Below are 23503 nucleotides of genomic sequence, written 5' to 3'. Positions count from 1 at the left end.
TCTCCAAAACGAATAGCAATTATGAAATGAAGAAAATGTTCCCATTCCAGAAAAAACACAACCACCATGAGAAATTTTAATTATGAATACACTCAATACCAAACCTTACACCAAAATTTTGCTCACCTTATGTAGCATGATTGCCACAAACACAATTAACTGGACACTGGTCTGTGAAGTAGACGCTGCTGCTCCCAAAGCAACACCATCAGCTATATTTGGAAACAAGGAAACATAAAATACTATAAACAACAACAACAATAACAGTGCAGTGGTTGAGTGTGTGAGCTTTATAGTCAGGTCCAGCTGGATCTAGTAAGGTTACTTAACCTTTCTAAACGTCAGCCTTATCTTTAAATAATGTGTTCAATAAAGGATGTATTTCTCAGGGTTTTCATGAGGATTAAATGAGATAACTTAGATAAAGAGCTTAGCATCTGGCCCAGAGTATTCAGTGTTAGTTATTTTGGTGGTTGTTGTTATCGGAAAACTGACATTCAATTTTCCAACTAATCAAAAATCCATTGATTAGTTAATCAAATTGTAACAAGGGAAATACCAAAGAAGAATTTCAAAGGAAGCAACTCTTAACCTTATAGGTAAAGCAAGATAATAGTCCCAGCTACAAGGGAGGCTGAGGCAGGAGGATTGCTTAAACCCAGGAGGCGGAGCTTGCAGTGCGCCGAGATCGCGCCACCGCACTCCAGCCTGGGCGACAGAGCAAGACAGACAAGAAAGACAGACAGACAGAAAGACAAGAAGGAAGGAAGGAAGGAAGGAAGGAAGGAAGGAAGGAAGGAAGGAAGGAAGGAAGGAAGGAAGGAAGGAAGGAAGGAAGGAAGAAAGGAGGGAGGGAGGGAGGGAGGGAGGGAGGGAGGGAGGGAGGGAGGGAGGGAGGGGAGGGGAGGGGAGGGGAGGAGAGGTAGGAAGGAAGGAAGGAGAAAAGAAAAGGAGGAGAAGGAAAGGAGAAAAGGGAAGGAGAAAAGGGAAAGAGAAAAGGGAAGGAGAAGGGAAGGGAAGGGAAGGGACGAGACAGGACAGGAAAGGAAAGGAAAAAGAAAAGGAAGAAAGGAAGAACGAAAGAATGAAAGAAAAAGAAACAAAGAAACAAAGAAACAAAGAAAATAAAGATACCAGAACTCTATAAAGATGATTACTACATAATGAGTAAACGTTGGTTGAATGAATGAAATTTGTTAGAAAAGAATATTACACTTAGAAAGGGCCAGGTAACAGTGTACCACCTTTCACATGCCTTTCTTTGCCACTGACAGAATTATATTACTAGGACTAGGTTTGGGTTATGATTCTAAGGTGTACCCTGTCAGCCATGCTGAGACCTCTGCATTCCACTGCATACCACTTCTGCTTAAACAGTGCTTTGTGTATAAACAGGTAACAGAGCTGTTTAGGACAAAAGTGCCACGGCTCTTTTACAGATGACATTCTAGAGCCAAGAATGAAAAGAGCAAACTTTTTCTTAAGAGCTAGACAGTAAATATTTCAGGCTTTGCAGTTATTTGGTCTCTTGCAACTGTTCAATTCTGCCACTGTTGCACAAAAACAAAGGGATGGATAATTGTCATTGTCTATCTCTTCCTCAGCTTCCTGCAACTTTATCTTCATTCTAACATCAGTCACATTTGCCTTTCTCCATTTTTTACTGCCATCACCCTAATCTAAATTTTCATCACTCAAACAAACCTAAATTAGCAATAGGTTCCCTACTCTCATTTTTCCCTAATGGAATTCATTGTCACAGATAATACACAAATAACATGGGCAAGGCTGTGTTCCAATAAAACTTCCTTAATTTGAATTATATAATTCTCAAGTGCTACAGTATGTTCCTCTTTTTTTTTTTTTAAACCATTAAAAAGTATAGACACCATTCTTAGCTTGCAAACCCGTGACACTGAGCACACCAGGCTTGTGCTTGTGTCAGAGGACTTCATTAAGAAATGCTTTCCTCAAAGGCCAGTCCAAGAGCATTCAATGAGGACAGTCCCTGAAATATAAACACTAAGGTCTCCCCTGTGTGACCTTAGTGTTTAGAAAACAAAGAAGTTCCACTGCAATCCAACCCTACCTGCAGCATGGACGACCAGACCCAGCGTGGTGGTGATTTTGGAATTGCTAGATCTTGCTGCTTCTGGATCTAAAGTGAAAATGAGAAAGACAGCGTTAAGCTATGTGAGACAGAAACTGTTCAAACACTGGTCTAGAGGTGAAAGAATTTCACCTCCAGAACAGAAAGTGAAAGCTCTTAAAGTAGATTATTATTTTCCTCACTGCTATCTTTTTTCTAATTTTTTTTTTTCTTTTTTTTTTTAAGATGGAGTCTCACTCTGTCACCCAGGCCGGATGGAGTACAGTGGCTTGATCACAGCTCACTGCAACTTCCACCTCCTGAATCATCTCCAGTGATTCTCCTGCCTCAGCCTCCCCAGTAGCTGGGATTACAGGCAGGCACCACCATGCCCAGCTAATTTTTTGTATTTTTAGTAGAGACAGGGTTTCACTAACGTTGGTCAGGCTGGTCTCGAACTCCTGACCTCCAATGATCTGCCCGCCTCACCCTCCCAAAGTGTTGAGATTATAGGCGTGAGCCACCGCACTGAGCCACTATCTTTTTTCTTTCTGCTTCAAACCCTTAGAAGATTTCCCTGTCCTGAAGAGGTGGCTAAGAGGGAACTCTTCATCTGACTCAGCCTTACCTTAACAGAAAAATCACTGAAATGTGTAACCCCCAACGGCCCCAACTTCCTCCTATTCCTTAATCCTCTTCCTCTACTATTCCAAGGCAAGTGCTCTATGGCCTCTGATAGTTTATTTCCAGACCTATCTAACTGTCATTATCTATCTCTTTCCTGGCATCCTGCAACTTTATCTTCATTCTAACATCTGTCACATTTGTACTGCCATCACCCTAACCTAAATTTTCATCACTCAAACCTAAATTAGCAACAGGTTCTCTACTCTCATTTTTCCCTAATATAATTCATCCTACACATCTGTGTCAGACTCATCTTTTGAAAACACCATCCTTGGCCGGGCGCAGTGGCTCACACCTGTAATCCCAGCACTTTAGGAGGCTGAGGCGGGTGGATCACCTGAGGTCAGGAGTTTGAGACCAGCCTGACCAACATGGTGAAACCCCGTTTCTACTAAAAACTACAAAAATTAGCTGAGTGTGGTGGCAGGAGCCTGTAATCTCAGCTACTTGGGAGGCTGAGGCAGGAGAACTGCTTGAACCCAGGAGGCAGAGGTTGCAATGAGCCGAGATCATGCCATTGTCCTCCAGCCTTGGCAACAAGAGTGAAACTCCGTCTCAAAAACAAACAAAAAAACCCACCACCTTTCTGATGTGTCAGTTACCAGTTAAGAATCTGCCGCTTTTCAAATTCAGGGCAAACTGCTATATTAGGTAGGTTCTTAAGCCCTTTATCAACTAGTTCCAACTTATTTCTCAACGTCCAGTCTAGTTAAACCAGTTTGCTTAACACCATCAAACAAAACATTCTTATTCTCCTTTCCCCAAGTCTCCTCACCTGTAATTCTTGGCACATACTGAACTTACCAGCTTGTTAACCCAAAACTTGGACATCATTCAAAGTCTAACTACAGAACCTCAAGAAAGAATAAAAAATTGAAGACTAAGCATGGTGGCTTACACCTGTAATCTCAGCAGCTTGGGAAGTTGAGGTAGGAGGATCTCTTGAGGCCAGGAGTTTGAGACCAGCCTGGGCAAAATCACAAGACCCTATCTCTACAAAATTTTTAAAATTTAGCCAAGTGTGGTGGTGCATGCCTGTAGTCCCAGGTATCTAGGAGGTTAAGGCAGAAGGATCACTTCTGCCTAGGAGTTTAAGGCTGCAACATGTTATGCTCATGCCACTGGACTCCAGCCTGGGTGACAGAGCAAGACCTTGTCTCAAGACAAATTCAAAATAAAAATAAAAAATAAATTTAAAAAACTGATTCTAGCTCAAAGCAACTCACCCCTTGCCTAGACCTAGTGATCTATGCGGGCAGTCTCCACACGCTACTTCAAAGGTTCTTCTATATTACCACCTCAGATATAGAAAGCCATTTTCACCTAAATGTTTTATATCCCCAGATGGACTATAAACGCTAAAGCATTAATTTTTCTACCTCTCTTTTCCTTTAACATGTCTGACAGAATGTAGCACAGCACTAGGCACCCAATAGTTACTTAATAAATCCTTGCTGAAGAGTGAGAAAAGTATTTGTGTGTATTAAATAAAGATGTTAGTGCTATTATAGGAAACATATAAATAAGTAAAGTTAAAAGATGCAGACATCAGAATACCAGGTAAAATGACAGATGAACATCAGTCAAGTAAGTTATAGGGGATTTAATCTTCTTAGGAGTCCAGCACACAAAAGGAAGGGGTTTACAATGGAAAAAGTACACAAGTAAAGTGACATATTACCTCTTATTAATAAATGATATTTTCTTATTAAAACACTGCAAAGAAGGGAAGCTAAAGACCCTAACCACTCTGAGCCAGCAAACAGCTCAATGTTACCCTGAACTGGAAGGAACAGTCAAATTACACTGTGTGCAAGCTGGCTCTGGCCTTTTCTTTATACAAAGCCTTATCGTCCAGTTACCCTTAGGATCTTAAACAATTAGAGGCTTTAAAATTAGAAAGCTTTTATAAACCTATAAAGACGGGCACTTAGCATAAATTTAATAAATATACTTTCATTGACATTTTATAATCCATAAAACTCTGCAGAAAATCGGTAAAACCAGGTCATCACACATGAAAGCCAGCAAAAACAATGACTTCAGAGATAAAACAGAAAGAAGGATAAAGGAACACAAGCTACATTTAATTCTCTGTATAGGATTACAGGGCACTACTGGGCCCATACATTTTACTTTTTTAGAGACAAGAGTCTTGCTCTGTTGCCCAGGCTGGAGTGACATGGTGCGATCATAGCTCACTGCAGCCTCGAAATGAAGTGATTCTCCCTCCCACCTCAGTCACCTGAGTAGCTGTGACTACAGGCAAGTGCCACTATGCCTGGCTAATTTTTAAAGTACTTTTTTGTAGAGATGGGTCTCGCTGTGTTGTTCAGGCTGGTCTCAAACTCCTGACCTCAAGTCATCTTCCCACTTTGGCTTCCCAAAGTGCTGGAATTACAGGCCTGCGCCATTGTGCCTGGCCCGCCAATCACCATATATATCTTTAGAATCAGGTTTTTTTAAAAAAAATCATTTGTTAAATGGAAATTTCTTTCAACTTACTGAGGAGGAAAAATTTTATTCTACATATTTAACATGTTTACATTTACATACATGTTTCGAAACACATAGAAGTGAAGTGATCATTTCATTATTTTCCACATTTCTCTTTGGCAGATCAAGGATTCTGAGAAAGTACAGATGGCTCAGGATATCTTTCTTCCTTCCTTCCTTCCTTCTTTTTTTTTTGAGACGGAATCTTGCATTGTCACCTGCGCTGGAGTGCAGTGGCACGATCTTGGCTGACTGCAACCTCTGCCTCCCAGGTTCAGGTGATTCTCCTTGCCTCAGCCTCCCAAGTAGCTGGGATTACAGGCACCCGCCACCACGCCCAGCTAATTTTTTTTTTTTGTATTTTTAGTACAGACAAAGTTTCACCATGTTGGCCAGGCTGGTCTCAAACTCCAGACCTCATGATCCACCCGCCTTGGCCTCCCAGTGCTGGGATTACAGGTGTGAGCCACTGTGCCCAGTCCCCTTCCTTTCTCGCATAAGCAAACATTCACATATGTACACACACACACACACACACACACACACAAAAAAAAAACCAGGATGTCAGAGGGAAACTAGAGCCACTCACCCCTTTCCAGGATCAGAAAACAGAAAAGGTCATTACCTTCTGCAGTTACTGTCTGTTCTTGAACTCACAACACTGTCCTGACCATGAATAAGGTCAGGTAGGAGAAACTTACAACTCCCTCAACTATAGGTTCACAAGTGTGAAATTCGACCATCCTTGTTTCTCTCTCTCTCTCTCTCTTTTTTTTTTTTTTTTGAGATGGAGTCTCACTCTGTCGCTCAGGCTGGAGTGCAGTGGCCGGATCTCTGCTCACGGCAAGCTCCGCCTCCCGGGTTTATGCCATTCTCCTGCCTCAGCCTCCCAAGCAGCTGGGACTACAGGAGCCCGCCACCTCGCCCGGCTAGTTTTTTGTATTTTTTAGTAGAGACAGGGTTTCACCATGTTAGCCAGGATGGTCTCGATCTCCTGACCTCGTGATCCGCCCATCTCGGCCTCCCAAAGTGCTGGGATTACAGGCTTGAGCCACCGCGCCCAGCCTCTCTCTCTCTTTTTTTAAGACATAGGGTCTTCCTCTGTCACCCAGGCTGAAGTACAGTGGCACAATCATAGCTCACTGCAGTTTTGAATTCTTGGGCTCAAGCAATCCTCCCATCTCAGCCTCCCAAATAACTGGGATTACAGGCACATGCCACCGTGCCCAGCTAATTTTTAAGATTTTTGTAGAGACGGGGTCTTGCTTTGTTGTCCAGGCTGGTCTCAAACTCCTGGGCTGAAGCAATCTTCCCGTCTTGGCCTCTCAAATCGCTTGGGATTACAGGCGTGAGTCACCACGCCCAGCCTACTTTAAATTGAAACTGGCAAGAATCACAAGAAAAATGTCTTGGAGCCCGGTGTGGCCAACTATGTAATGCAGCCAGTCCAATACCACCCAACGGTGCTTCTCATCTGCTGTTTGGAATAAGGCATGTGAATAAAACCACTTATTCCCACATCAACTTTCCAAGGTAAGATTTTATTAAAAAATATAACTCTATGGAAAAAAATATTAACACATAGTAAATACAAGGAGATTAAAAACCCTTCTAGACCAAAATTATTTTGTTTTGTTTTAAGCTCAATCCCATAATTTGTTTAAACCCTAATTTGGAAATAATTTTAAACCTTCGGTAAAGTTGCAAGAATAGTTATAAAAAATTCATACATCCTTTTCTCAGATGGACCTAATGACTAACATTTTGCCCCATTTGCTTCATCATTTATACTCATGCTCTCTGTACACACACACATTCTTTTTCTGTAACATTTAAAAGTAAGTAGCACACACACATCAAAAACCCTTTATCCCCAGATACTTCAATGTGTATTTTCTAAGAGAAAAGATACTTTCTTACATAATCACAGTACAGTTATCAACACTGACACTTTTTCTAATTTTCTTGCATATTGTAATTTTGTCAACTGCTCAATAAGTACTTACTTCAGGGCATGTTTCCTTTCCAGGAAGGCTCTGGTAGAGAATCACACATTTCACTGAGTTGTAACTCTTTAGTCTCTTTTCATCTGGAACATTTTCTCTCCCTTTGACTTTTATGACATTGCCATTTTTGGATAATATATTCTCTTCCTTTCTTGTTTTTTTAGTAATAAAAAACTTTTGTGTGTATGTCCTTAGACTATGGGTTCCTGGATGAACTGTTATAAAGGTGATGATGCTTCTCAGGTATCACATCTAGAGGTGCAGGATGTACATCTGCTGCTCACTGGTGGTGTTAATTTTGAATTATATCCTGGACATTGCCAACATTATCTCGTGGATAGTCAGACTTTGTTATATTCCTCCAAAGAGTGACCTTTTTGTTTGTTTTGCTTTAAGTAATTTGGTTGGATTAAAACTGCAAACTGTCCTTTTGGGTTGCTGCTCAATTTTCAGTTTAATTTTGTGTGTGTGCATGTGTGTGTGTGTGTGTGTGTGTTTTGTTTGGTTTTTGTTTTTTGAGACAGGGCCTCCCTCTGTTGCCCAGTCTGGAGTGCGGTGGCACAATCTTGGCTCGTTGGCTCACTGCAACCTCCCTGTCCTGGGCTCAAGCTACCCTCCCACCTTAGTCTCCTAAGTGGCTGGGAGTACAAACGCAGGTCGCCACACCCAGCTAATTTTTGTATTTGTTGTAGAAAAAACGTCTTGCCATGTTGACCAGGCTGGTCTCAAACTCCTGGGCTTAACCCATTCACCCACCTTGGCCTCCCAAAGTCCTGGGATTACAGGCATGAGCCACTGCAGCCAGCCCAGTTTAGTTCATAATTATCTTCAGTTGAGTTACCTGGAGTTTGCCCATGAAAGCATGGTTCAGGGTCAGCTAGAGACCGAGGCAGTTCATATACAGAATTTGGGGGTGAGTTTCTCTTCTTTCTAGGATTCTCCCTTATTTTCAGTGCTGTAACCATTGAAACTCCTGAACTCTGTCCTCTGGTTCTTCAGTCTAGAAAGATTGAGTTTTCTATCAGAGCTTTAGCTGTCCACAGGGTACTGACTACTAAAAGCAGTAAAAATAGGAAAAGCACCCTGTTCCAAGTGCTGACTCCCCTCCAGAATTTGCTTGCTTTGGGTCACTCTCCACTGTCTTTAGCTTGTGGTTTTTTTAATTCTGTCCAGTGTTTTTAGTTACCTGTAAGGAGGCTGATCTGAGAGCTTACTTGGCCGTATCAAAAGCAGAATGCTTGTGACCTTAATTTTGACTATCCAATCAAGGTATCACCTGATTTCTTCATTTAGCTACTTCTTTCCCCTTGAAGCCAATAAGGAAATAAAAATTTGCCCCCTACATTTAACATTCATTGATGATGTGTGCCTGAGTCAACCTTTACTGAGGGTTGCAAAAGTGAGCATTTTTCCAACTCCAGCACTCTTTCTACATTTAACAATTGGCATTAAGCATTCTACTATAAGCAAATGCGTGCTCTCTCTTTCCCCATATATATAATATATATATAAAAATATATTATCTATAACATTATATATTATATGTATTATATTATCTATATTATATTAATATGATATAATTAATATATAATATAATTATAATATATAATATATATTATATATGTATTGTTAATTATATTATTAATTCTAATATATTATATATTATATAACATATATATGATATATCAGGTGGGCTCATGGATTCCCATTTTCTTTTTCTTTTTTTTTTTTTTTTGAGATGGAGTTTCGTTCTTGTCTCCCAGGATGGAGTGCAACGGCACAATCTTGGCTCACTGCAACCTCCACCTCCCAGGTTCAAGCAATTCTCCTGTCTCAGCTTCCCTAGTAGCTAGAATTACAGGTGTGTGCCACCACACCTGGTGAATTTTTTATTTTTAGTAGAGATGGGGTTTCACCATGTTGGTCAGGCTAGTCTTGAACTCCTAACCTCAGGTGATCCACCCGCCTTGGCCTCCCAAAGAGCTGGGATTACAGGTGTGAGCCACCGCGCCCGGCCAGATTCCCATTTTTTGAATGGTTTATGCTTTATTACTGTTCTTAATTATGTTGGTGCTCAACTTATCCCAGATGTGGCCAGTGGGAACTCTTTTAAGAGGGTTCCTATATCCTATGACATGCTCCCATCTTCTTCCTTCCTTCTGTTTTTTTCAGTACTAGATGTTCCAAGCTCACTTGTACTTACCCTGCCCCTGTCCTAGAATCAGTCCTGATTCTTCTCTGAAGAGCCCCGGCATGCTCATGATAGTGGGATGTCTTTAGTTCTAAGCCCCATCTCCAGACACAGCTAGGACATATATATGTACATATATGTATATACAAATATATATACATAAACAAAGACATTTAGAAATCCTGAGTCCAATCCCTCCAATTCCAATCCATCCCTATAGGGGTTCTTTCTTGCCTTGCTCCACTCCATACTTGTGTGTTCCTTCTTCCACACTTAGAACCCTGACTCCACCAACATCAACACGACCCATTTACTCAATCCTATAAAACATCTAAAGCAGCTTCAGAACAGTTTTGCCCATTCCATTACAAAACAACAATAACAACAACAACGAGTTCAGTATTTGTTTATAGTTTTCTCCCAGCTCTACCCAAGACTAAACATATACAGTCAAATACTACACTCATAATTTACTTGAATTAGTTTTTTTAAAATCCCTTCAGTGTGACTGTATTATTCATTTGAAATACAATTCATCTGTTGTATGGGAGTTAGTGCTCCCATATGTATTGGTTTCATTCTATTTTTTGAATATGTAGAATATTAACATGTTTCCAAAAGTCAGAACTATACCAAAAAGGCATGCTCAGGGGAATATCATGTGCTCCCTAAACCTTCTGCCCTCTCATACCCTCCACCCTACCCCATGCAGTTAATAAATATCTTTTGTTTGCTAGCCAGTTCTTCTGTTTCTTTTTTGTAAAGCTAAGTAGATACAGTTGACCACTGCACTGAACAATGTGGAGGCTGGAGTGCTGACCCCCTACACAGTCAAAAATCCACATATAACTTTTCACTACCCAAAAACTTAACTACTAATAGCCTACTGATGATCAGAAGTCTTAATGATAACAAAGTCGATTAATATATATTTTGTTATATGTATTAATACTCTATTTTTACAAAAAAGTAAGCTAGGTAAACGTTATTTAAAAATCATAAGAAAGAGAAAATATATTTACTATTAAGTAGAAGTGGATCATCATAAAGGTTTTCATCCTCATCATCTTCACACTGAGTAGGCTGAGGAGGACAAGGAGGAAGAGGAGGGGTCGGTCTTTCTGTCTCAAGGGAGGCAGAGGTAGAAGAGGTGAAGGAGGTGGAAGGGGAGGCAGGAGAGGCAGGCACACTCGGTGTAACTTTTATTGAAAGAAAATCCATGTATAAATGGACTCACACAGTTCAAACCCATATTGTTCAAGGGTCAACTGTATGTTTTTCTTATTTCCCCTTCTTTCTTACACAAAACATAATATACACTAGATGATCATTACATTTTTTGCTTTTTTTTTTTTTTCCATTTAACAATACCTCCTGGGAATCTCTCCCTATCAGTTCACAGATACCTGAATCTTCATTCTTTTATTATTTTTTTTAGAGCGACAGGGTTTCACACTGTCACCCAGGCTGGAGTGCAGTTATGTGATCATAGCTCATTGCAGCCTTGAATTCCAGTTTCAAGTAATCAACCTATCTCAGCCTGTCAAAATGCTGGGATTAAAGGGGTGAGCCTCTGTGCTCCGCCTGAATCTTTATTCTTTTTTACAGCTACATGGTACTCCATTATGGTACATACCATAGTTCATTCAGCCAATCTCCATGACTGAACATTTAAGTATTTTCCAATGATAAATAATGCTGCATTGAATAATCTTGTGCATATGTATTTTCATATTGGAGCTGTATTTGAGTAAATCCCTAGAAGTGGGATTTTTGGTCAAAGGGTAAATACATATGTGGTTTTGTTAGATATTGCCAAATTCCTCTCCATGGGCATTGTACCATTTTGCATTGGCACCCTAATATATGAGTGCCTATTCTATCACAGCTTTGCCAGTCAGGTGTATTGTTAAGCTTCTGAACTTTCGCCTGACAGGTAAGAAATGGTATCTCAGCATAGCTCTGATTTGTATTCAAGTGAAACTGAACATTTTTTAATATGTTTAAGGGCCATTTTAATATCTTATTGTGATCATCTGTTCATGTTTTTTGCCTGCTTTTCTGCAGATTTTTCTGTCGACCAAAGATTCTTAGCCTGGGGTCTATAGAGGTGAGTACAGGTAGAATTCAGGGGATGTCTGTGACTTTAACTTGAAAAAAATGCGTTTTTATTTTTACTAACCTCTGAAATTTAGCATTTCCTTTATCTTTTTTTTTTTTTTTTTGAGATGGGATCTTGTTCTCCTGCTCAGGCTGAACTGGAATGCATTGGTGTGATCGTGGCTCAATGTAGCCTCAACCTCCTGGGCTCAAGTAATCTTACCACCTAAGCCTCCTGAGTAGCTGCAACTACAGGCATGCCCTATCGTGCCTGAGTAATTTTTTTTTTTTGTAGAGATGGGGTCTCACCACGTCTCCCAGGCTGGTCTTGAACTCCTGATCTCAAGTGATCCTTCCCCCTCAGCCTCTCAAAGTCCTGGGATTATAGGCATAAGCCACCACGCCTGGCCACATTTCCTTTACTTTTATTATCATTATTATTTTTGAGACAGGGTCTCACTTTGTCACCCAGGCTGGAGTACAGTGGCGTGACCTCGGCTCACTGTAGCCTCAACCTCCTGGGCTTAAACATTCCTCCCGCCTCAGTCCCCCTAGTAGTGGGGACTACAGGTGCGCACCACTGTGCTCAGCTAATTTTTGTATTTTTTGTAGAGATGGGGTTTTGCCATGTTGCCCAGGCTGGTCTCAAACTCCTGAACTCAAAAGGATCCGCCCGTCCTGGCCTCCCAAAGTGCTAGGATTACAGGTGAGTCACTGCAACTGGCCCTGCATTTCCTTTAGTTATGAATGTAGACAATAAACCATAAGCAGTATCAGCACTATTTTTACTGCCCAGTAGAAATCAGACTAATCAGGTTATTTTACGGTTGTAGATTATCTTTAAATTATCGTTTTCACTCATCACTACTTTAAGGACTTAGAGAACTGCTGCCACGCTGCATGACTACAGCTTTCCTGTCTGCAGATGCTCATGTGGCAGAGCTGGACAACGATCAAGTAGCTCTGCATCTAACAGCCACTCAGCCACCAAACAGCGACAGTCACAGTGCTCTCCCACCGGGGACCAAGATATTTATGTCGCCTTCCAATATTTCCTATCTGCAAAATTCCCTGCTGACATATCTGAAAAAAAGATGTCTACAAATCAATCCTTGGAGAAGTTTTATAACTCTCAAATTTATTTCTATCACCATGGGATCAATGTGTATCATGTATCAGAATCCTTTATTAATATAAATCGTACAAAAAATGTTGACCTAGCCAAAGATGAATTCATTGATCTTAAAACAAAATAGTAACTATGACTGGAGTTAAATTTGAAAAGTCTTGGGGAATTCTAGCTGTCCTTTCGAGAAGCTTATGATTCCTTAAAAAGCAAGCTACAAATGCGTTTAGGTACATTTGTAAGAAAATACCTTTGTAAATCCAAGATTTTCTACACCAATAACCAACAAAACAAAAACTCAAAATCAACTAGATGTTTAACTTGACATACATGTTGCCTTGTTACAGACTACCTCATAATTTAATGTTCTTAAGCCAAGCATATTATTATGTAATAGCTAGCATACTAATGTCCTAGAAAATAAAATTCAACTCTAACTTGTTTAGGATTTAAATGTATTATCTCATTATTTAATGCACTGATAAAGATATACATTACTATATCACAAATTTGTTCTGTTGTTTTAGTAACTGTATTTCAACATAGGTGGTTTTCTCTGTGATCCTATGTACTATGTTTTATACATTTAAAAACAATATTCCAATAAAAGGTCCACAGTCTTTAGACTTCCTAAGGGCTCCATAGCAAAAAACTAAGTTAAGAACTTCTGCCCTAGACTCTCAACCAAATGTGGCAGCTTTAAGACAAGCAAAGTAATAAACCAATAAACACTTATTTGTGCCACATGCCACAACTCACTAGCTCTCCCCACTTAGTTAAATGTTCAGTAGAACCCAAGGAAAACAAGAGTTTTAGCACTAAATACGGCCACTGATACAGACTAAAATATTTGATCATTTTTAACTTTCTAAACTGCAAATGTATTGCACTGCCCAGAAAGCCTTGGAGCCACTCACCGTCAGTAGGATGCACATGGGAGTTACCAATCTGGTCCACCAGCAACATGAAAACGAAGCCCAGTACGAGGGAAACACCAATATAGGCATGCAGCTGTGTGTGGTCGTGGCTGTGCTCATGTTCATGGACAACTGATTTTTCTGCTGCTTTGTCTGATGCAATCACATCATGTGTTTCACTCGCTTGGTGGTGTTTTCCTAGAGCAGAATAAACCATAAAGAGAAAATATGTTTTTCCCCTAAAAACATTTTCATGTAGGAGTTTCTATTCTTTGTATTTCAAGCTCTACTTACTTTACTGTAAAGACATCCACTTTCTATATTGTAATCCAGCCAATCATTAACTCCTTCAACTTAAAGTTCATGATGAAAAAATTCCCAAATGTCTTCTGCCTTTGGCATGCAGACCTTCTGACTGCCTATTATTCTCAAAACCTGGGAAGTGGAAGCAAATCACCATGCAAGAAAGCAATCATATTCCCAAAGGGACACCATCCCCAAATATTCCTCTGAGAAATTCACGCCAATCTCACCAGAAAATACACTGTTTTATTCTGATGAAAATAGGCAAATGAAGAGCAGTAACAATGAAAATAATTGCAATCAAATTCATCTAGTATATACCTAGGTTGATATAAAAATTTCAAATAAGGAACAAATTGAGTAGAAAATTTTTAGCTTTATAAAATATCAGCAGACAATTGCCAGCAAGAAACCAAAAGGGCAGAGCAGTTTAAGAGGCACATCCTTCAGTCTAAATTCAGTTCTAGAAATATGGAGGTTGGGAGACTCTGAATTGCAGTAAATGATACTTGGCCAGTTGATAATCCCAGTTTACAGTAACATATTTGTCACTTAAAACATAATGCTTCAAGGCCAAAATGCTTACCTTTGCTATATTTCATGAATAGAGAATAACATACTAGATATTTATAATTTATAATCAGATTAAGCAGTTTAACCCTTTTTAAAAAAATTGAGACAAGGTCTCATCTTTCACCCAGGCTGGAGTGCAACAGTGGTGCAAATTATAGCTCACTGTACCCTCCACCTCCCGGGCTCAAGCAATTCTCCTACCTCAGCCTCCCAAGTAACTGGGAAACCACAGGGAAGTACCACCATAACCAGCTAATTTGAAAATTTTTTTGTAGAAATGGGGTCTCCCCATGTTGCCTAGGCTGGTCTTGAAATCTGGGGCTCAGATGATCCTCCCACCTCGACCTCCCAAAGTGGTGGGATTACAAGTATGAGCCACCGTGCCCAGCCTAGAGACCCTCTCTCTTAAAAACAAAACAGGCCAGGTGCAATGGCTCATGCCTGTAATCGCAGCACTTTGGGAGGCCAAGGCAGGCAGATCACGAGGTCAGGAGATCAATGCCAACATGGTGAAACCCCATCTCTACTAAAAATACAAAAATTAGCTGGGCATGGTGGCACATGCCTATAATCCCAGCTACTCAGGAGGCTGAGGCAAAAGAATCGCTTGAACCAGGGAGTCGGAGGTTGCAGTGAGCCGAGATCGCGTCACTGCCCTCCAGCCTGGCAACAGAGCAAGACTCTGTCTCAAAAAAATAAAACAAACAAAACAAAACAAAACAGTTTCACAAAATAATATCCAACCTTACAACAGTTACAACGCACTCTCCTGTTTCTTTCTTTCTCTCTCTCTCTCTCTCTTTTTGAGACAGCGTATGGCCCTTTCACCCAGGCTAGACTACAGTAGTGCAATCTCAGCTCACAGTAACCTCCATTCCCTGGACTCAAGTCATCCTCCTGCCTCGGTCTCCTGAGAAGCTGGACTACAGATGTGAGCTACCAAATCCTGCTAATTTTTATATTGTTTTTGTGGAGATGGAGTTTTGCCATGTTGCCCAGGCTGGTCTCAAACACCTGAGCTCGAGTGATCTGCCCACCTTGACCTCCCAAAGCGCTGGCATTACAGGCTTAAGCCACCATGCCTGACACTATTCTTTTCTTTTTGAGACAGAGTCTCGCTCTATAACCAGGTTGGAGTGCAGTGGCATGATCTCAGCTCACTGCAATCTTGTGCCTCCAGGGTTCAAGTGGTTCTCATGCTTCAGCCTCCCGAGTAGCTGGGTTTACAGGTGTGCTACATTGTGAGTTCTTGCGAGATCTGATGGTTTTTAAGGGGCCCTTCCCCACTTCACTCAGCACTTTTCCTTCCCACCACCTTGTGAAGAAGGTGCCTTGCTTTCCCTTGGCTTTCTGCCATGATTTTAAGTTTCCTGAGGCCTCCCCAGCCATGCTGAACTGTGAGCCAATTAAACCTCTTTAATGACCTTTATAAATTACCCAGGCTTCAGGGCCTTTTGTGGTTGCATATGAATTTTTAGGATCGTTCTTTCTATTAAGGTTTATTTGGCTTACAGTTCTGCAGGCTGTCCAAGAAGCATGAATCTGAGGATCTCAGGAAGCTTCCAATCACTGCAGAAGGGGAAAAGGAGTCACATGTCACAAGACGAGAGAGGGGAGGGGTGCCATGCTCTTTTAAACAACTAGTTCTCCAGTTAAATTATAGAGAGAACTCATTAGCAAGGGGACACACCAGTATGTGCATGAGGGATCCACCCTCCTGACCCAAACACCTCGCGCCAGGCCCCGCCTCCAACACTGGGATCACGTTTCAACACGAGATGTGGAGGGGACAAACGCCCAAACCATAGCAAATGCCACTGGAATTACGATAGGGATTGCATTAAATCTTTGGGTAGCATGGGTATTTTAACAATGTTAATTCTTTCAATTCATGAACACAGAATACCTTACTTATATCTTCTTCAATTTCTTTAATCAATGTTTTATAGTTTTCAGCACATAGATCTTTTACCTCCGTGGTTAAATTTATGCCCAAGTATTTTATTTTATTTTATTTTATTTTCTGATGCTATTTTGAATGAAATTGTTTTCATAGTTCCTTTTTCAAATAGTTCATTGTTAGTGTATAAAAATGCAACTGATACTTGTATGCTGATTTTGTATCCTGCAACTTCACTGCATTTGTTTATTAGTTCTAATAATTTTTTGATGGAGTCTTTAGGTATTTCTATGTATAAGATCATCTCATCTGAAAACAGAGACAACTTTACTTCTTCCTTTCCAATCTGAACGCCTTCTATCTTCTTTGTCTGCCTGATTGTTCTGGCTAGGGCCCCCTACATTTTATTTAAATATAGAGTAAAGTGATAGACAAAGCCACAGATAATCATACCTCTATAAAGAATCTGACACATGGCATTCCTACAGAAGAGATAAAAATGAGTGAGATAATCTATATTGAGCCATGCCTGACAATAGCAGTTTTGACAATACATCACATTTATATTTTCATCTTTGACCCAATAGTCTACCTTCCTAAAAGCACCAATTCTAACAGTCCAAAGAATTTTGAGATGTTTTCAGATTTTGGCTCCACAGTAAACTGCTGCATTACCCAATAATCTTTGAAGTTCTTAAAACTTGTTTCTATAGTTTTTTTTTTCACATGAAAGCTGATAATCATCTAATTCCAGTGATTTTAGAGCTATAATTACATATGAGTAAGAGGTTCCTTTTTACATTAATTAGTATTTAATAATGCTTATTAAAGCATCAGAGCACTTAGTTAACATGATATACTGAGTTCTGAAAACAATATATTATCATAATTATAAGGTCCACAAAAGAATGAAACCATAGGCTGTAGTAACATGTATACAAACCTCTTTCTTGAAGTATGAAGAAAAGTTGGTTTGGTCTACAATAAAGAAAGAGGGGGGCTGGACGCGGTGGCTCATGCCTGTAATCCCAGCACTTTGGGCGGCCAAGGCAGGCAGATCACCTAAGGTCAGGCACTCAAGACCAGCCTGGCCAACCTGGCAAAACCCTGTCTCTGCTAAAAATACAAAAATTAGTTATGCATGGTGGCAGGTGCCTGAAATCCCAGCTACTAGGGAGGTTGAGGCAGGAGAATCACTTCAACCCAGGAGGTGGAGGTTGCAGTGAGCCAAGGTGGTGTCACTGCACTCCAGTTTGGGTGACAAGAGCAAAACGCTGTCTTAAAAAAAAAAAAAAAAAAAGGAGTAAGGGAAGAGGGTAAGAAAAGAGAGTACAGCAGCAAAACCAAAATTACAATGATATGTCTAAACTCATCAGTATGAAGATGTAAAATATTTGGAGACAGCTTAGCTGAAAGGTAATATCATGGTTAGGTAGGTTACCTCACACATTTGTTTTGGGTTACTCTTCCCAGCACTTTGGGAGGTTGAGGTGGGTGGATCACGACATGAGGAGTTCAAGACCAGCCTGGCCAAGATGGTGAAACCCCATCTCTACTAAAAATACAAAAATTAGACGGGCATGGTGGCAGGTGCCTATAATCCCAGCTATTCAGGAGGCTAAGGCAGAGAATTGCGTGAACCTGGGAGGTGGAGGGTGCAGTGAGCTGAGATCGTGCCACTGCACTCCAGCCTAGGTGACAGAGTGAGCCTCTGTCTCAAAAAAACAACAAAAAATTTCTTTAACAGGGGTATTAACATTTTAAAATTTAAAAGGAATGTTGGAGACATCTGATGCTGGCCATATTAGAGTAAGTGCATTTTGATGTCGATCACCCACTGATTACAACAAAAACTGAACAAAACACACCAAAAAACAGCTACTTCAGGACTACAAAACGTAAACAACAGCAAGTGAACGGAAAGCAGCAAAAACTTATAGAGAGATCCTGTCCTTCTGGCCAGAGGACCAGGAAAAGAGGCTGCTAAGATGTAGTGAAGTACAGGAAAGTCTCCTCTTTTTTTCTTTACCTCCTCTTTTTCTGGGAGGCAGAGGTTGCAGCAAACCCAGTTGCAGAACTGCATGGTAGCAATAAAGGCAGTTAAAACCCCATCTTTCCAGCCACAGCAAATAGAAAAAGGGACTCCAGTGGTCTGAAGTGTATAGGGGGAAACCTGGTTATGCTGTTCTGCCTTTTCTGCTCTTATTTTCCTTTGACAGAAGCCCAAGTTACACAGAACTATGTGGTGGCAACACATGCAGTGTTGCATGCAGCCACATATGCAACACATGCAGCCAAAACTCTAGAGAAACCTTGTCTTTCTTGACAGAGGACCAGGAAAAGGGGGTCTGTTTGCAAGAGAATGTGAAAGGAACACTGGAGAGGAAAGAGCTGAGGGAGGTGTTAATCCTATGTATAAATGGCACAAGTCCCAGGCTCACCCCTGAACTCAGTATACACAGGATATAGCCAAAGCAGCATTGTAAAGGCTTTGAAAACTCAGCTAAAATGAGAACCATCAGCAAAAAACAAAACAACAACAAAAAACAGAACTTTCAGACTGAATCTAAATAGGTTAACCTTCTGCTAAAACAAAAGAAACAAACATTCTTCAGAGATTTTGACAGGACTCAGATTCTCAAGTTATAATATTCAAAATGTCCAGCATACAACCAAATTATATGACATACAAAGAAACAGAAAGTTCTGACCAATTACCAAGGGAAAAGACAATCAACCCAACCCACAGATCACTCAGATACTGGAACATTCAAAGACTTATTTAAAGCAGCTACTCTAACTATGTTCTCTAAGCTAAAGATAACATACTTTTTGAAAAATAATTTTTAAAAAATAGAGATAGGGTCTTGCCATGTTGCCCAGGCTGGTCTGGAAATCCTAGGCTCAAGTGATCCTCCCACCTGGGCTTCCCAAAGTGCTGGGATTATAGGCATGACCCGCTGTGCCTGGCCTAAAGGTAAAAAATCCTCAAATAAATGAATGTCCTCAGCAGAGAAACAGAAACTGTAAAAAGAAACCAACTGGAAATTTTAGAACTGAAAATATAATATCTAAAGTAGTAAATTCACTGGATGGGATCAACAATAGATTGGAAATGGCCAGACACAGTGGCTCATGCCTATAATCCCAGAATTTTCAGAGGCCAAGGCACGTGGATCACCTGAGGTCAGGAGTACCAGACCAGCTTGGACAACATGGTGAAATCCTGTCTCTACTGAAAATGCAAAAATTAGCCAGGCATGGTGGCACACCCCTGTAATCTCAGCCACTTGGGAGGCTGAGGCAGGAGAATTGCTTGAACTGGGGAGGCAGAGGTTGCAGCAAACCCAGATCACGCCACTGCATTCCAGACTGGGCAAAAGAGCAAGACCTTGTCTCAAAAAATAAATAAATAAATAAAATAAAAGAAAGAAAATAGTAGACTGCAAAGGACAGAGGAATGGATCAGAGAATCTGGCTACAATGGCAGAGGTAAGAAGTACAAATTAAGATCACATGGCTCACAAAGCCTAAAATATGTACTACTTGATGCTTTACAGAAAAAGTTTGCTAATCCCTGGTCTAAACACACCAATTAGAAGACAGAGGTTGTCAAACTAGAGTTTTTAAAAAAGATACAACTACATGCCATCTGTAAGAAGTCCACTTTAAATGAATGGCACAGGCTAAAACTAAAAGGATAGAGCGGAAAGATACAACCATGGAAACACTGATCAAGAGAAAACTGAATGGTTATATTAAAATTAGATGAAGTAGACTTGAGAACAAGAAATATTATCAGGAATAAAGAGGGATATTACGCAATGATTAAAAAGGTCAATTCACCATGGCATAGCACTCCTAAACATGTAGGTACCTAACCAAAGACCTTCAACATACATAAAGCAAAAGCTAATAGAAATGAAGAGAAACAGAAAAATCCACGATCATATTTGAAGACTTCAATACTCCTGTCTTAGTAACAGATAGAAGCAGAAAATCAGTAAAGATATAGAAGACTAATATTATCAAACAACTTGACCTGAAATTTACAGAACAAGAGAATGTACATTCTTTTCAAGTGTACATGGAACATTCCACAAGATAAACCATATTCTGGACCATTAAAAAAGCATTTACAAATTTGTAAGTTTTCAAATCATACTAAGTATATTCTCTTACCATAATAAAGTTAAACTCGAAATCAGTAACAGAATCAGGGGCAAAACAAAGCAACCAACCAAATTTTAAAAAAACACCACTCAAAAATTTGGAAATTAAATCACACAATTCTAAGTAACACATGGGTAAAAGAGGAAGTTGCATGAGAAATTAGAAAATATTTCAAACTAAATAAAGATAAAAATATAGCACACTAAAATTTTGAGATGCAAATAAAGCAGTGCTTAGAAAGAAATTTATAGCATTAAATTCTTTTTTCAGAGAGGGTCTTGTTCTTTCACCCAGCCTAGAGTGCAGTGGCATAATCATGGCTCACTGCAGCCTCAACCTCCTGCTGTGTGTGTCACTGCGGCCACCTAATTTTTTTGTAGTCATTGCGCCCACCTCATTTTTAAATTTTTTTTGTAAATAGAGGGTCTTGATATGTAGCTCAGGTTAATCTCAAACTCCTGGTCTGAAGTTATCCTCCTGCCTTAGCTTCCCAAATTACTGGGATTACAGGTGTGAGCCACGATGCCTAGTCTAAATTCTTAGAAAAGAACAGGCCAGGTGCGGTGGCTCACACCTGTAATCCCAGTACTCTGGGAGGCCGAGGCAGGTGGATCACCTGAGTTCAGGAGTTCAAGACCAACCTGACCAATATGGTGAAATCCTGTCTCCACTAAAAATACAAAAATTAGCCAGACGCGGTGGTGGGCGCCTGTAATCCCAGCTACTTGCAAGGCTGAGACAGGAGAATTGCTTGAACCCGGAAGATGGAGGTTGCAGTGAGCCAAGATCATGCCACTGCACTCCAGTCTAGACAAGAGAGCGAGACTCTGTTCCCCCCCCAAAAAAAAAGAAAAAAAGAAAAGAATTACATGCCTGTAATCTCAGCACTTTGGGAGGCCGAGGTGGGAGGATTACTTGAGGTCAGGAGCTTGAGACCAGCCTGGCCAACATGAGAGAAAAAGGGAATCCATAAAAAACCTATATCTAACCTCATATTTAATGGTGAAAGACTGAATGAAAGTAAGGCAAGAATGCTCATTTTCATTCCTAATCAATCTCATAATGGATAGTCTAGTCAATGCAATAAGGAAGGTTACAAACAAACAAACAAACAAAAAGGCAGCTAGGAAAGGAAAAGGTTAAGCTGTCCCTATTCACAGATGACATGATTATTTATGTAGCAAATCCCAAGGAATCTACAAAAAAGCGCCTATACGAAATGAAATTTCTTATACTAGAACTTCCTATATACTAGAATACTAAATATTGAAAACATTATAAAAGTAATATTTACAATTACTAAAAACCTGAAATATTTAGGCATAAATCAATAAACGATCTGCCGATCTGTATGCTAAAATTACAACACTGATGAAATAAATCAAAGAAGATCTAAATAAACGGAGAGATATACGGGGCTCATGGACTGGAAAATACAATATTCTTAAGATGTCTATTCTCCCCCAAATTTATAGATTCAACTCAATTTCAGTTAGAATCCCAGCATGATTTATTCTATAGATATTTGACAAGCTGATTTTAAAATGTTTATCGAAAGGCAAAGAAGTTTATGGAAAGCCAAAACAATTTTGAAAAATAAGAACAAAGTGGGCTAGGTGGGGTGGCTCATGCCTATAACCCCAGCCAAGGTAGGAGGGTCGCTTGAGGCCAGGAGTTCAAGACCAGCCTGGGCAACAGAGTGAGGCTGTCTCTATGAAAAGTTTAAATAATTAGCCAGACACGGTGGCATGCACCCGTAGTCCTAGCTGCTGGAGAGGCTGAAGTGGGAGGATTGTTTGAGCACAGGAGTTCAAGGTTACAGTGAGCTATGATCATGCCACTGTACACTCCAGCCTGGGTGACAGAGTGAGACCCTGTCTCAAAAAAAAAAAAAAAAAAGAAAAAAGAAAACTAAGAACAAAGAAGGACTCCACTACTTGATTTCAAGATTCACTATAAAGCTACATCAAGACAACGTAGTGCCGGTAAAAGGTAAACATACAGACCAATAAAACAGAATAGAGAATCCAGAAATAGACCAACATGAATACAGTTAATTGATTTTTGACAAAAGTGCAAAGACAATTCAATAGAGAAGGGATGTTTTTTTCAACAAATGGTGTTGAACTACTGAACATCCACCCATATGCCAAAAAATGAACTTTCACCTGCATTCAAAATTATATCAAAATAAATCATAGAATTAAATGTAAAACTGAAAATCATAAAAGTTTTAGAAGAAAACAAAAGAGATAGTATCTTTGTGAATTTGGGCTCAGCAAGGGGTTTTAGATATGACACCAAAAGCAAAATCTCAAAAGAAGTAACTGATAAACTGAACTTCACCAGAATTAAAAACTGCTCTCTAAAAGTTACTGTTAAGAGAATGAAAAGATAAGCCACGAACTAGGAGAAAATATTTGTAGAACACATATCTGATAAAGGACTTGTATCTAGAATATATAAAGGATTCTCAAAACTCAATAATAAGAAAACTCAATTTTTAAAATGAACAAAATGTTTGATATCACCACAGAAGCTGTAACAATGGCAATTAAGCATATGAAAAGATGTTCGGCATCATCACAGGGAAATGCAAATTAAAACCACACTGAGATATCACTACGCTGCTATTAGAATGGCTAAAATAAAAAACTAAAACAAAACAGACAACACTAAGTGTTGACAAGGAAGGGGAGAACTGGAACTCTCACCTATTATTGATGAGAATGCAAAATATTACAGTCATTTAAGAAAGAGTTTGTCAGTTTCTTTATGAAATTAAACACATATTTGTCATGTGACCCAGCAATCCTACTTGTAAGTATTCTTTCGTCTTGCTCTGTTGCCAAGGCTGGAGTGCAGTGGCACAATCTCAGCTCACTGCAACCTCTGCCTCCCAGCCTCATGCAATCCTCCCACCTCAGTCTCCCAAGTAGCTG

At 40.0% G+C, this 23503-nt stretch overlaps 1 protein-coding gene across 6 annotated transcripts in view; it reads right to left on the bottom strand.

The window, feature by feature from the left end:
* SLC39A9 (solute carrier family 39 member 9) overlaps positions 1-23503 on the bottom strand; it is a 64266-nt gene that overhangs the window by 7676 nt on the left and 33087 nt on the right. For 3 of the 6 annotated variants that reach the window (XM_025391406.1, XM_025391402.1, XM_025391405.1), the window contains exons 3-5: positions 13613-13810; positions 2090-2158; positions 127-212 (exon numbers count right to left, since the gene is read on the bottom strand). In XM_025391406.1, the coding sequence (XP_025247191.1) occupies positions 127-212; positions 2090-2158; positions 13613-13661 (204 nt within the window). In that variant the 5' untranslated portion in view covers positions 13662-13810. Of the gene's footprint in view, positions 1-126; positions 213-2089; positions 2159-13612; positions 13811-13906; positions 14048-23503 lie in introns of all 6 variants that reach the window. The other 3 variants (XM_025391407.1, XM_025391403.1, XM_025391404.1) reach the window with 3 other exon arrangements.

The sequence above is a fragment of the Theropithecus gelada genome, chromosome 7b (genome assembly GCF_003255815.1).
Source record: "Theropithecus gelada isolate Dixy chromosome 7b, Tgel_1.0, whole genome shotgun sequence".
NCBI classification, from domain to species: domain Eukaryota; kingdom Metazoa; phylum Chordata; class Mammalia; order Primates; family Cercopithecidae; genus Theropithecus; species Theropithecus gelada.
Note: the sequence above shows the minus strand (reverse complement) of the source record. Positions and strands in the feature narration are given on the sequence as shown.